This window comes from Podarcis liolepis, assembly GCF_965112155.1.
Source record: "Podarcis liolepis genome assembly, chromosome: 3".
NCBI classification, from domain to species: domain Eukaryota; kingdom Metazoa; phylum Chordata; class Lepidosauria; order Squamata; family Lacertidae; genus Podarcis; species Podarcis liolepis.
This window is the reverse complement of record NC_139557.1, coordinates 26,134,117-26,146,505: the sequence shown is the minus strand read 5'-3', so window position 1 is coordinate 26,146,505 and position 12,389 is coordinate 26,134,117. Positions and strand designations below refer to the sequence as shown.

At 42.4% G+C, this 12,389-nt stretch overlaps 1 protein-coding gene across 1 annotated transcript in view; it reads left to right on the top strand.

Annotated features, from left to right (window-relative positions):
- The window catches only part of MYOM2 (myomesin 2), an 81,687-nt gene that overhangs the window by 28,356 nt on the left and 40,942 nt on the right, over positions 1 to 12,389 (top strand). Inside the window, exons 7-12 of the mRNA XM_083495808.1 lie at positions 2,164 to 2,252; positions 2,342 to 2,392; positions 4,017 to 4,181; positions 6,499 to 6,660; positions 10,185 to 10,326; positions 11,032 to 11,235. Coding sequence (XP_083351934.1) covers positions 2,164 to 2,252; positions 2,342 to 2,392; positions 4,017 to 4,181; positions 6,499 to 6,660; positions 10,185 to 10,326; positions 11,032 to 11,235 — 813 coding nt within the window. The remainder of the gene's footprint in view (positions 1 to 2,163; positions 2,253 to 2,341; positions 2,393 to 4,016; positions 4,182 to 6,498; positions 6,661 to 10,184; positions 10,327 to 11,031; positions 11,236 to 12,389) is intronic.

Here is a 12,389-nt window from a genome sequence, read left to right as displayed (position 1 = left end):
CTCATGTTTGAGGACCAGGCAAATGGATACGAGGGTACGATCAGTGCCGGATTTATGTATAAGCTAAACAAGCTATAGCTTAGGGCCCCACTCTCTTGGGCCCCCCAAAAAATTTAAAGGGAAAAAACTGGATGTACATTTCCAAAATATAAGATAAAAAACAAATAAAACAAAACAAAACCTACATACAGTAACAGTGTTGTGTAGGCTCCTATGATGTAAGCAATGGGTGCCGCATATAGCATATATTCAACACCAAAAACAGTGACAATTTGTTGTTGACAAAGGACGGCTGGACATATAAAGGGCCCCGTTACCTTCAGTAGCTTAGGGCCTCATCAAACCTGGGTACGATTCCCCTTCCCTTCCATTTGCTAGCCTCTCAGGCAAAGTGCTAATGCCCAAATAGGAATTGTCAGTAAATATTTTCCCAACGAAGTCGTGCTCGTAAAAGATAACTCACATTTCTTTACTATTTGTCATGAGAAGACAGCATCAACAACCTCATTATTGTCTAGGTACAGTCAGTGCATGATCTGTGTTTCCTTTATTAGCAAGGCTGTTGCTATTTCCACAGAGAGTTTCCACAGGTGTGCAAAATATAGATAAGGATCTAGTGGTGATGATGAAGATAGGGATCTAGTGGTGACAGCAACAGCAAAAAGGCTTCCCTTCACTCTACACAAATAGACTGTTATCAGGCACCTTTTAATCCAATCTATAGGTACTGAATTTTGGCTGGTCATTTCAACTTCGCAGAAGTCCAGAAACAATTCTGTGTATACGGTAGTTTGCCCTTTCAGAAATTATTTGAAGGCATGCACATTTATCAGAAGTGAGCAGAAATTTCATTACAGATTAGCTGCTTTGAGTTCCCTTAGAAAGAAAAGCAGGATAATAAAATAAATAGTATCCATTGCATCCACAGTACAGTCTTGTTTTTCTTTTTCTTTCTTTTTTTTTGCTAATGACTATAATTCACTTTTTGCAATATAACACACAATTTTCAAGTCTCTGTGACTATTAAATTCCACCGATTCGCCTCTAGTTTTTGCAATGCATGAGCGATGATCTGCCTCTAGGAGGAGCTACAACCCTTAGATATGACTACTGTAAAGTGATTCCAGAGTTTACTGTCATTCATAAGCGAGTTATCAAAATGAAGTAGTGAACATTTCACCTTTCAGTGATGTCATAGACCAAAGGAAGTGCTCTGATTGCAGATCTTCACTTTATTTTTCCTCCTCATTCCCTCCTCTCCCTTCTCCTCATGCAAAGCAAGGCTGTGACATTGTTTCTTTCACGAAAAGGTCCATTTCACACCACAAAAGCTAACCGGGCATCCCAACTCTCTGTGTCGGTTATCGTCTGTCAAATCAGAAGCAAATGTGAAAGCGATAGTTATATCCTCTTTTTTCACCTTTCCTTATCTATAATATATCTATCTAATCTCAATCTGATATTTGCAGAGGAAATCTGAAACTTCATCTTTAAAAGCACAGATGTTCAAAATGTGGTCTCCTGTCACTTAGGAGGAAATTTGTCTAGTGAACATGTTAGGACATACATGGATTTTACACAGAAGCATCCAAGCACATATTCTCAAGTGTATCACAAAAGTATTGCAGTTTTTTTAAAGGTTTCTTGCAGGACCCTGGGACCTGAAGACTCAGAGGAAGTGCAATTTTAAAACACGTTCTGAAGAGTTTGATTCCTTCTCTGCCCATCTTTATGGCATTACTTGGGTCAAATTCATCTGTGGAAGTAGAGAGTCTTGTTTCTGCTAAATGAGCAATATCAGGCTTCTTGCTGCAGTTTTGAACCTGAACCTGTATTTCAGGGGTAGGGGATTATTTTTCAGCCTGAGGGTTGCATCCCTTTGTGGAAGAGCTTTTGGGGACCATATGGCAGTGGTGGGAGGTGCTGGAACCCACATTGCATGGATTTAATACCAAAAGTGTGCAGGGCCACCACCGCTCTATTTCTCTGATAGACACACACGGGGGTGGTGCGTCCCATTTTGCCTTGTGAGTTGAAACAGGAAGTGTCTGAGGAAAAGGGGCTGACCCAGTTCTCCCTCCTCTGCCAACCCCTGGCAGTCTAGTAAAAAGGTTTTGTAAGTACTGTGATCTTGTTTGCATCTCTCCCTCTGACCCTTTTTAGAGCTCACTATGATGACACGGCTACCTACACCGCCGTGGCAACAAATGTGCACGGACAGGCGTCCACCAATGCTGCTGTCGTCGTGAGGAGTAAGTAAGCTGCAGAGTCAGTCCAAAGAGAAATACCCACAACGATGCTTAAGTTGCTCGTGTCAGAACTGTTTGTCCCTTTCTTTCAGGGTTCAGAGGTGATGAGGAGCCTTATCCTGCTGGAGTTCTTCCTATCACCTGTAAGTCCACTTAGTAATTTGATGTAGTCGTATGGGTGTCAGGAGTCTCTGTAGTACATTTCCCCAGAATCATAATAAATTTTGCTTCAAGTCTGCTATTGGGGACAATTTAAGACGGCAGTTTTAACCTATACAGCTCTGAACAGCCTGGGGCCTGCCTATCTTAGAAACACCTCAATCTCAATGAGCTCTTTGCACCGTTAGGAGAGGACTTCTTGTGGGTGCCAAATAACATCTGCTGGGGCTGTTGCATGTCGAGGTCCCCAAGTGGTGTAGTGGTTAAGAGCGGTAGACTCCTAATCTGGTGAACCGGGTTCGCTTCCCTGCACCTCCATATGCAGCTGCTGGGTGACCTTGGGCTAGTCACACTTCTTTGAAGTCTCTCAGCCTCACTCACCTCACAGAGTGTTTGTTGTGGGGGAGGAAGGGAAAGCAGAATGTTAGCCGCTTTGAGACTCCTTTGAGTAGTGATAAAGCAGGATATCAAATCCAAATCCAAACCCCAAACAAAACACAATTCACACATAATTTTAGTTTAAGGTTTTTGGCATAATTTTGGCCACAACTTTATTAAAATACAAAAAATGTGAGTGGTTGCTTAGGCCTTGGTTATCTGACCCCGCATGGGGGCAGACTGACATTTCGCACGACCGCGAAAGTCAAAAAGGGAGGACATTTTGGGGAGAGCGATGGAGAAGGGGACCTTCCCTCACCTCTCCCCAAATGCTCCCAGGGGTTCTTGTGTGGCCCTAGGCCCTTGTCAGGGGTTCGGACAAAAGCATGGTGAGCCCCTGGATTCCTTTAACAGAATACCCTTGCAGCAGCAGCAGCATTGGAGGGGCAGGCACAGCCAATCCATGCCCCTCTACCAACCAAATCCTAAAACCAATGCCTAACCGCAACCTTACAAGTTGTGACGATTTGCTATGCAGTAGGCAAAAACCAAATGGCACCAGCCAAATGGACAAAATTCCTACCAGACCCCTGCCCCAAAAGCAGACGACCCTATGACAGGCATAGCAAGGTCAGCATGAACAAACCCTAAATATAGGGAGGCTGGGCGGGCAATCCAATGCGCGCAGCGAAAAGAGGAAGCTCAATGCTGCGCACAGGGGTTTTAACATTTCTAGCTGTCAATCAGAAAATGGCAACATCAAAATCTCCCCCACAACAAGGGGAGCCCAATCACAATGGTGGCCAACTCAATTTTACCCACCCAGTAACAGTGGGGTGTCCTGTAAGCTCCCATCGCAACATGTGCTCTCCATTAAGGAGAACACGCTATAGCAGGACCTTCTAAGCCAAGGTTTCCCAAACTTGGGTCTCTAGCTGTTTTTGGACTACATTTCCCATCATCCCTGACCACTGGGCCTGCTAGCTAGGGATGATAGGAGTTGTAGTCCAAAAACAGTTGGAGACCCAAGTTTGGGAAACCCTGTTCTAAGCAGTGCTCCTGGTCTGTGGAATTCCTTCCCAAAACAAGCTCACCAAATGATCAACTCCTGGGGGAAAGTCTAAACTGTCCTATGTCTGATGTCTTGCTGGGCTTATGCATCTCTCTATCTTGTTTTTTATCCCTATATTACTGTACTTCATGCTAGATTCATTCTTGTTTTGCTTACAGTGCCCATGCCCCTGGACATCTGTTTCTCCCATTTTGATGTTCAGTTCTTGGAGAGGTTTGGTGTCACCTTTGGTGTGGAAGGGGAAACATTGACCCTCAGGTGTGATCTGCTGATCACACCAGAGCTGAATCGCCTTCGACCTCGTGCTGAGTGGTACAGAGATGGTAAGTTTTTCTTTCTTCAGGTGAAACATGTGGCTGCTCTTAAATGGCCGCTCACCTTTTTCTCAGGTGGGCGGTGGTTGCGGCCTTAAAGTTGTGGCCGTTTTAAAATCCACATTGTTGTTTGCTTGAGTTATTTTATTTCACTTTAGTCGCTGCCAGGGGAGGGGGCACTGCAACTGGGAATGCAGTTTTATTTTGAATTTTTCAAGGGGTATAGTATTGTGTGATGTCAGTCAGAAGTGTACTCTGTGGGTGTCCTTGGGTAGATTCCTCAAGAGCACCAGACATGTTGATAGTGACTGCTATCTCTCTGCAAATCTTCAATGTACTCTGAATTAATAGCATCAGTCTAGAAAGCCAATGGTAAAAGCCCTCTTGGGTAAGAGCGTTACTAATGGACTGATGAATATTTTTCTTTAAAAAGTACTGATTTTAGCACACTCAGCATAGATAAGTCTGGGTTTGCGTTCACTCCCTTGTACAAGTTGTTTCATTTTTCTCAGTATTAAAATCTTTCCCTCCTCATCTTTTTTTTCTGAATTAATTATACGAACGGATAAGGTGGACTTTCGCAGTTTACTTCCTCTAATTGGACCCATGGGAATTTTCTGCTTGCTCCAAATTACTATAGTTTAAAGCATTTATTGGCTATTAAACTCTGGGGAATGCAGTATGTATAAAAATCAGTTAAGTCAGATCCTGTTTATGGTTCACTCATTCTGGAAGTACAAAGAGACACATTTCAGTTTTCTGCTGCTGATTAACATTACAGGATTTCCATTCTAAAATACTTGGCAAAAGCAGGCTTGCCATACAACAGGGAAATTCACGACATGTCCTGATTTTGAGGTGTAAAAATGGTTTTGGGGTTTTTATACAGTATATGTTGGAAGCGACCCAGAGTGACTGGGGCAACCCAGTCAGATGAGTGGGATGTAATAGTAACAGTCATAATAATAATAATAATAATAATAATAATAATAATAATAATAATAATAATGGAATAGGACATCCCTATTTTCATTGGAGAAGTGTTGGAGGGTATGGATCCAGGATATGACCTACAACATGCTTTCAGCCAATGATATATTGAGATGGCCACTGGTTGTCACGGAGGCCATGAAGTCCTCAATTAGGACACTCAAGGTGGCCTTGGTATGAAAGTTTTGTTTCCCAACACTACTCTGTGGGAGTTCTCCAACATCACCTTCTGGCCTCAGCACAAGGCACAAATGACATTACAATCACTTAATTGCATAAGTGTTAATTGCACAGTTAATTGCACGCTTAATTGCACAGTCTAAAATATTCTGACTTTTGAAAGTTGTCTGTGTATTTCCAGACACAACTCGTGCAGAGATCTGAACTTAAGTGCTCATTGTAACAAGACCTTATTGATTAGACTATATCTGTATAGAACAGTTCTCAGGAAGCTAAACACACACCCTTGCCCTAAAAGTAGTCAAATCAATTATTAAGGTAAGAGGTAAGAACTGGAATCGGTGGGATCTTCTTTAGCCAAGATAAAATATTCTACACATTTCATTGCATCAATTGCACTAGTCATACTGATTAATTTACATTAATTTTGAGTCACAACCTCTCACCTGTGAGAAATTCAAACTTAATTTGATTCACTGCTCAGCAGGAATGCCCACAAGATTTTAAATTAAGTGTGTATTTATAGCAGACTTCAGATTAAACTGAAATCTGGCCTTAAGTCATTTCCCCCCCTTCCAATTTAATCTGACACATGCCTTGGATAGAGAAGTTTATTTAAAAGGATCAAAAGTGCATACACAGAGTGATAACTCTTGATTAGGTGTGTGCAATCTAGCCAAAGTTAAGCATATTTAAATCCCATTGATTTATGTGGGAGAGCAAAGCCTGTGCTTAACTCACTGCTGTTGAAATCAATAGGTCTTAAAATACTTAACTTTGACTGGATTGTTCTCTAGATTATGTTTTCATGACACTGCTTCAAAAGGGTTTGTGGTTTTTTTGGTAGGGGGAATGGGGTCCAGGTGAGCTGATTTGTTTAAAATGGCAGCGTTGAGGCATCTAGTCACCAGGTCTCTGAGGGACAGTCTTGAGTAGTGCAAAAATAGAATATGCGTATCTTTATATAATTGGAGGTGGCATGAATTTGAAGGTTGACAGTTTGGTTCTTTAAAGATAGAACTTCATCATATGGTGTAAAGTTTCTCCTGAATACGTTTGCCCTAAAATGACTGTCTCAATGATTCAGCGCAGGTCAGAATAGGATCAGGGTCAGTCAGTCACTGCTAACCTGATGATATGTGCAAATCTGTTCCAGATGTGCTTGTGAAAGATTCCAAGTGGACAAAAACATTCTTTGGAGATGGCCGGGCAGCACTGTCCTTTACCCACCTGAACAAGGATGACGAAGGCTTATATACGTTGCGTTTAGTTTCGAAAGGAGGAGTGAGTGAATACAGTGCATTTCTGTTTGTGAGAGGTATGGTGTTCTTTTGTATTGTTGTTGTTGTTGTTTAGTCATTTAGTCGTGTCTGACTCTTCGTGACCCCATGGACCAGAGCACGCTTGGCACTCCTGTCTTCCACTGCCTCCCACAGTTTAGTCAAACTCATGCTGGTAGCTTTGAGAACACTGTCCAGCCATCTCGTCCTCTGTCGTCCCCTTTTCCTTGTGCCCTTCATCTTTCCCAAAATCAGGATCTTTTGCAGGGAGTCTTCTCTTCTCATGAGGTGGCCAAACTATTGGAGCCTCAGCTTCAGGATCTGTCCTTCCAGTGAGCACTCAGGGCTGATTTCCTTAAGAATGGAGAGGTTTGATCTTTTTGCAGTCCATGGGACTCTCAAGAATCTCCTCCAGCACCATAATTCAAAAGCATCAATTCTTCGGCAATCAGCCTTCTTTATGGTCCAGCTCTCACTTCCATACATCACTACTGGGAAAACCATAGCTTTAACAATATGGACCTTTGTTGGCAAGGTGTTCTTTGGTATATGGAACAATTATGCTTTGCTCTGCATGTCCGATCATCAGAACTGGGAGTGGGGGGAAGCAGGCCGCAACAGTCTATCTTTGCCAGATGTCATCACCATGGGAAATTAGGAGACATGTCCCTTAGAGACACTCCCTTTCAGGGGTTATGCTTGTTGTGGCTGACTATCATGCAAGAACAGGGATGCAACACTTGTGTGTCCACACCATGGTGCTTACAGGTACTGGAGAATTTGATTCAATTCATGGAATGCCTGAGGGAGAAAAGAAAAAGGGGTTGCCTAAATCAGATGTGTAAATGAAAAGGAGAGGAATACATTAAGATAGAATGAAGGTCACCATTTGACCTCACATTTGCGTTCACAATTCCCCCTGGCAAGTCAGAATAATATTATATGAGTCCATAGGGGAAGGGGCTCCATTTTAAATTCCTTCTTTTAAATGAGCACATTTCTGTTATGTGTAGCATTTTAGATTTCATTAAATACTTTGGGAGAACTCTCTGCTATAAGCAGTCGAGCTATGCTGCATTATACTCTGTGACAGAATAGCTCTGATAATAAACTTATTTTCTTGCAAGTATAAACGATTTCAGTAGAATTTACTTCCAAAGAAGTTCACTCTGACTCCCAACCTTAGAAATACTGTGGGTTCTTTTTTACATACAAATCTTCTGTGCCGTTTGGTGTTGGGGGCGGGGCAAAGATTTACCATTTCTCTCTCTGAAACAAGTACCAATGTCATCTCATAAAACTTCCTAGCTCTCTGTTTTTTGTTCTTGTTTTTCCCTTCACTGGAGCCATATTTTGTTTCTCCAGTATACTCTTTGCTCATAAACTTACATGGAAAATTCCACCTCAGAGAAGACAAGATGGCAGAAGGTGCAAGTTGAATGTTCATAGTGGCCAGCTCTGATACAGGGAGATGGAACCTGTGGCCCCCCAGACTCCAACTCCCATCATGTCTTGGCACTGGCTATACTGTGGCTGATGGGAGTTGGAGTCCAACAAGATCTGGAGGGCAACAGATTCTTGTTCTAATACATGCTCCCCAATGAACGAATCTCTGAATTAAGGGGGCTTCAGGGCAACATGGGTGTTGAAGATGTTTATTGTCATTTAAAAAATAATAATTCCCAAAGAAAAGTGAACATTATTGAAATTAAGACAGTTATGAAATGGTGTGGGACACGGGTGGCGCTGTGGGTTAAACCACAGAGCCTAGGACTTGCCAATCAGAAGGTCAGCGGTTCAAATCCCCGTGACGGGGTGAGCTCCCATTGCTCGGTCCCTGCTCGTGCCAACCTAGCAGTTTGAAAGCACGTCAAAGTGCAAGTAGATAAATAGGTACTGCTCCAGCGGGAAGGTAAACAACGTTTCCGTGCACTGCTCTGGTTCGCCAGAAGCAGCTTAGTCATGACCTGGAATCTGTACATCGGCTCCCTTGGCCAATAAAGCGAGATGAGCGCCGCAACCCCAGAGTTGGCCATGACTGGACCTAATGGTCAGGGGTCCCATTACCTTTACCTTTATGAAAGGGCAGCCAATCCACATTTTGGGTAAGAAGCCCAACATTGGTAAGATAAAAAACAATCCTGGGAGGAAAATATTCTCAAAGAGCCAGTATTTCAACAGATTAGCTATAACATCCAGAATGAGCGCTCACACTTTACATTGTGGGTGCCCTTTGCAGGATCGCGCACGGTGCTACAGTTCCCAGGGAACTTACTGGCAAACAGGGTCTGACCTGCCTCTCAGTGTTATTATTTGTTCACGCCCAGCCTCAGTAGTCAAGTTTCATTGCTGGGAGGTGGGGCCAGTCCCATTTATAAATAGGGGGTGGAGCCAGCAATAGCCAGGCAGTCGGCTCTGGAGATTCACCCTCCCTACCCTCCCTTTGTTTAATGTTTCTTGTTTGCAGGTTAACTTTTTCTTCCTGTTTAGTGGGCGTGGCTACGGTCTTTGACTGGTTGCTGTTGAAGGACCAGGAAGAAATTTTCCTGCATTGGCAGGTTTTGTCTTCCCCACAGCAATTCGTCATAACTTTGGCGGTTTATAGCCTTGGGTGGAATCCTTTAGTCTTTCCTTCCCTATGGGGGGGGGGCATGAAGTGGTGACTCACCCCCCTGTGGCAACGATTCCAGGGTCCCCTCTTAAAAGGGGTTATATATATGGGTGTCACAGGCCATACACTGAAAGTCAACTATCCTGCGTGTGGGGATATGGCCTGGGCTGCCTGCGTACACATACATCTTGCAGTGCATCCCCATATCCCATTTACCCCCCTGAGGAGCCCCAGTTCCCCCAGCTGGGGGGCTGGGAGGGATACACGCCCAAGGCCTAAGCCAAGGTCTTCCTACATTTGGAAGTTTATTAAAGTTGTGGCCTAATTTTAATTCCATAACACATCAGAGTCTTTAGTCTTTCTTTATGATCCCTGGGGGCTGTGGCTGTCGCGGCCTGGTCACGCAAACTGGATATTCTTTAAGGTCCAACCGTGGTGTAATGTTGTTGGTTTTTTTTGCATACTCTTTCCTTAATGCACGCACAATGTATGTTCTGGAGGGACATATTTTCCTGTATATAAAATCCCTTTATACAGCTGGATCTATCATGGCATGAAATGCCACTTCTTCCTTTTTTGCACGAATGATTTATGACACATAGCTTATTGTCGCAATGTCAGTTCCTCAGGTTTAGAGCTGAACTTCTTTTTAAAGCCACCAAATTTATGCCTCCCACCCCCCGGTTTAGTTTAATTGAAACCCAGAATCATCACCATCAAGTTTATTTTCCAAACAATGCTCAAAGCAATTCACAAGAATAGGAAACAAAGCAATAGGTATAACATAGTCATAAATATCGCAAACACATTTCATAAATATGGTAATTTATATCCACATTAGCAAACTAACAGAAACATTGCTCATGGGTTTCATATACACGCACCCGCTGAGAATATCAACTGAATTATGGCTCAGATGTCATTAAATTTACATTTTTTGCTTGGTTTCAGATGCTGATGCCCTGGTAATGGGGGCACCAGGAGCACCAATGGATGTGAAATGTTATGATGCCAACAGAGATTATGTTATTGTAACTTGGAAACCACCCAATACAACCCACGAAGCTCCAGTTATTGGCTATTTTGTGGACAGGTATATGTCTGGTGGGGTTGCTGTTTCTTTTGTACATCAAACCCATAAACAATGATTAAGGAATGTAACACTGATTTTACTTGCTATGGTGAATTAAGAGCATTATCATTCGGGTCTCTTTTATTGCTCCTGTTTCTGTGTGGGGTTTATGATTTTGTCACCAAGTCTCCAGCCTCAGTTCCAGCCTTATTTGAGCTGGGTCACGCAAGCAGATACATCTGGGATAGTTCAGCATGAAACTCTTAATTTTAGGGTGGTGGGTTCAAGCCCCACCTTGGGCAAAAAATTCCTGCATTGCAAGGGACCCATGTGGTCTCTTCCAACTCTACGATTCTATGATAAATCACACCTGAATGTGTGTCAGCTCCATGGACTTTTATAAGATTTTGCCACTACACTCCATTAGTACCTTAACTTACAGCAGAACCCTATTTTGCTGTCCAGTGTTTCTAAAGTCACTGACCAGACTCCACATTCAGCAGGGATGTGTATGGCAAGAAATAACATGCATGTCTTCAACAATCCTAACAAACAATGTAAGAGGAATTTTATGCATGGCTTTGCCATTCCACTTTGTTACACGTTCCTGGAGCAGTGTGGGATCCTGTCACAGAGAAGTATCTCGTCTTCGGCATTAGCTGGCTGTTACGAAACGTTGGAAAGCTTTTTCTTCCCCTTGTCTTTTTGTCCCTTTCCAAAACCCAGATGTGAAGTGGGTACTGAAAACTGGGTTCAGTGCAATGATGCTCCTGTTAAAATCTGCAAATATCCAGTGACTGGGCTGTTTGAAGGGCGTTCCTACACATTCCGTGTGAGGGCAGTCAACCAGGCTGGCGTCAGCAGGCCATCTAGAATCTCTGAAGCAGTGGCAGCTCTGGACCCCGTTGACTTGGAAAGATTGCAAAGTAAGTAACATGTGAATGAAAGAACTCTTCAGCATTTATTCAAGCTGCAACCTGTTAAGTTGTGGGCGAACATATCAGACGACACAGAGATTCTTCAAGCAGCTCTTGTTTATTCACAGGCCAGGATAGAACTGAACTGAAGGGTTCAGTCAGCCTGCTTATATAGAGCTCCAGTACAACGTTGCTGTAACAACTTTCTAAAACTATCCAATCACTGAACGTCACTTTCAATCCCTTATTTGCATAACTATCTACAGTATCCCCCTGCTGGCCCAGGGTGAGAACTTCAGTACATAACACAACCTTACATATATTTACTAAGAGGTATGTCCCACTGATTTCAGCGGGACTTCTGCTTGTATGAAAATGTAGAGAATTGCATTGTAACTTAATATTTGAAAGGATTTATTTTTTTTAAAGCAGAAGGAATTTTTTTTTTTTGTGGGGGAGGGGAGAGGTCTGTTCCCCCTATTAATTTCACTAGCTTAAGAATAACACAAGGGAGCACCAACCTTGATATGCTTGGCTTTCTTGCTGTCAGAATTAAAAGGTGCACTCTATGATCCAAATGGGTTCCTTTTATTTGTATTATTTCAACATTCAAAATTGAATTTTTCAGATATAGTACTCAACCCGTACATCAGAATAGTTTTCTACAACCAGTAAGCTCTTTCTCCTGCTCTTTCCCTCTGCATCTTTAAAAGCCTTTGAAACTCCTCTTGATTATTTCAAGTAAAAATATAACTAATCTGGTATCATTTGTAGATTTCTCTATGGATGATGTTTAACTGCTGCCCAGACAGCAAGGAGTGATTTTCATTTGTCTCGGGTTCTTAAAAACAGCTTTTGTTCTGTTTTGTTTCTATTTAACCTATAACAAAGCAATAACTAACAGGACATGTTAAATTTTGAAGAACTTTACCTCTGTTATAAATTGCTAGCTTCAATCCATTTTTACAGTGATTGCTTTCATCAGTTAGACAACGCTGAGGTCCTTATAAAAATGATTTTTACAACAATCTAATTCATCTTCATCTTGCAATTTATGTAAGCTATCTAAGTAGGTGTTCTTGAGTTTCAACCTGATAAACCTAAGAATTGCCTAAATCAGGCAAAGTAGCCATCTATTTCTAACAGTAGGTAACCCAATGTCGATGG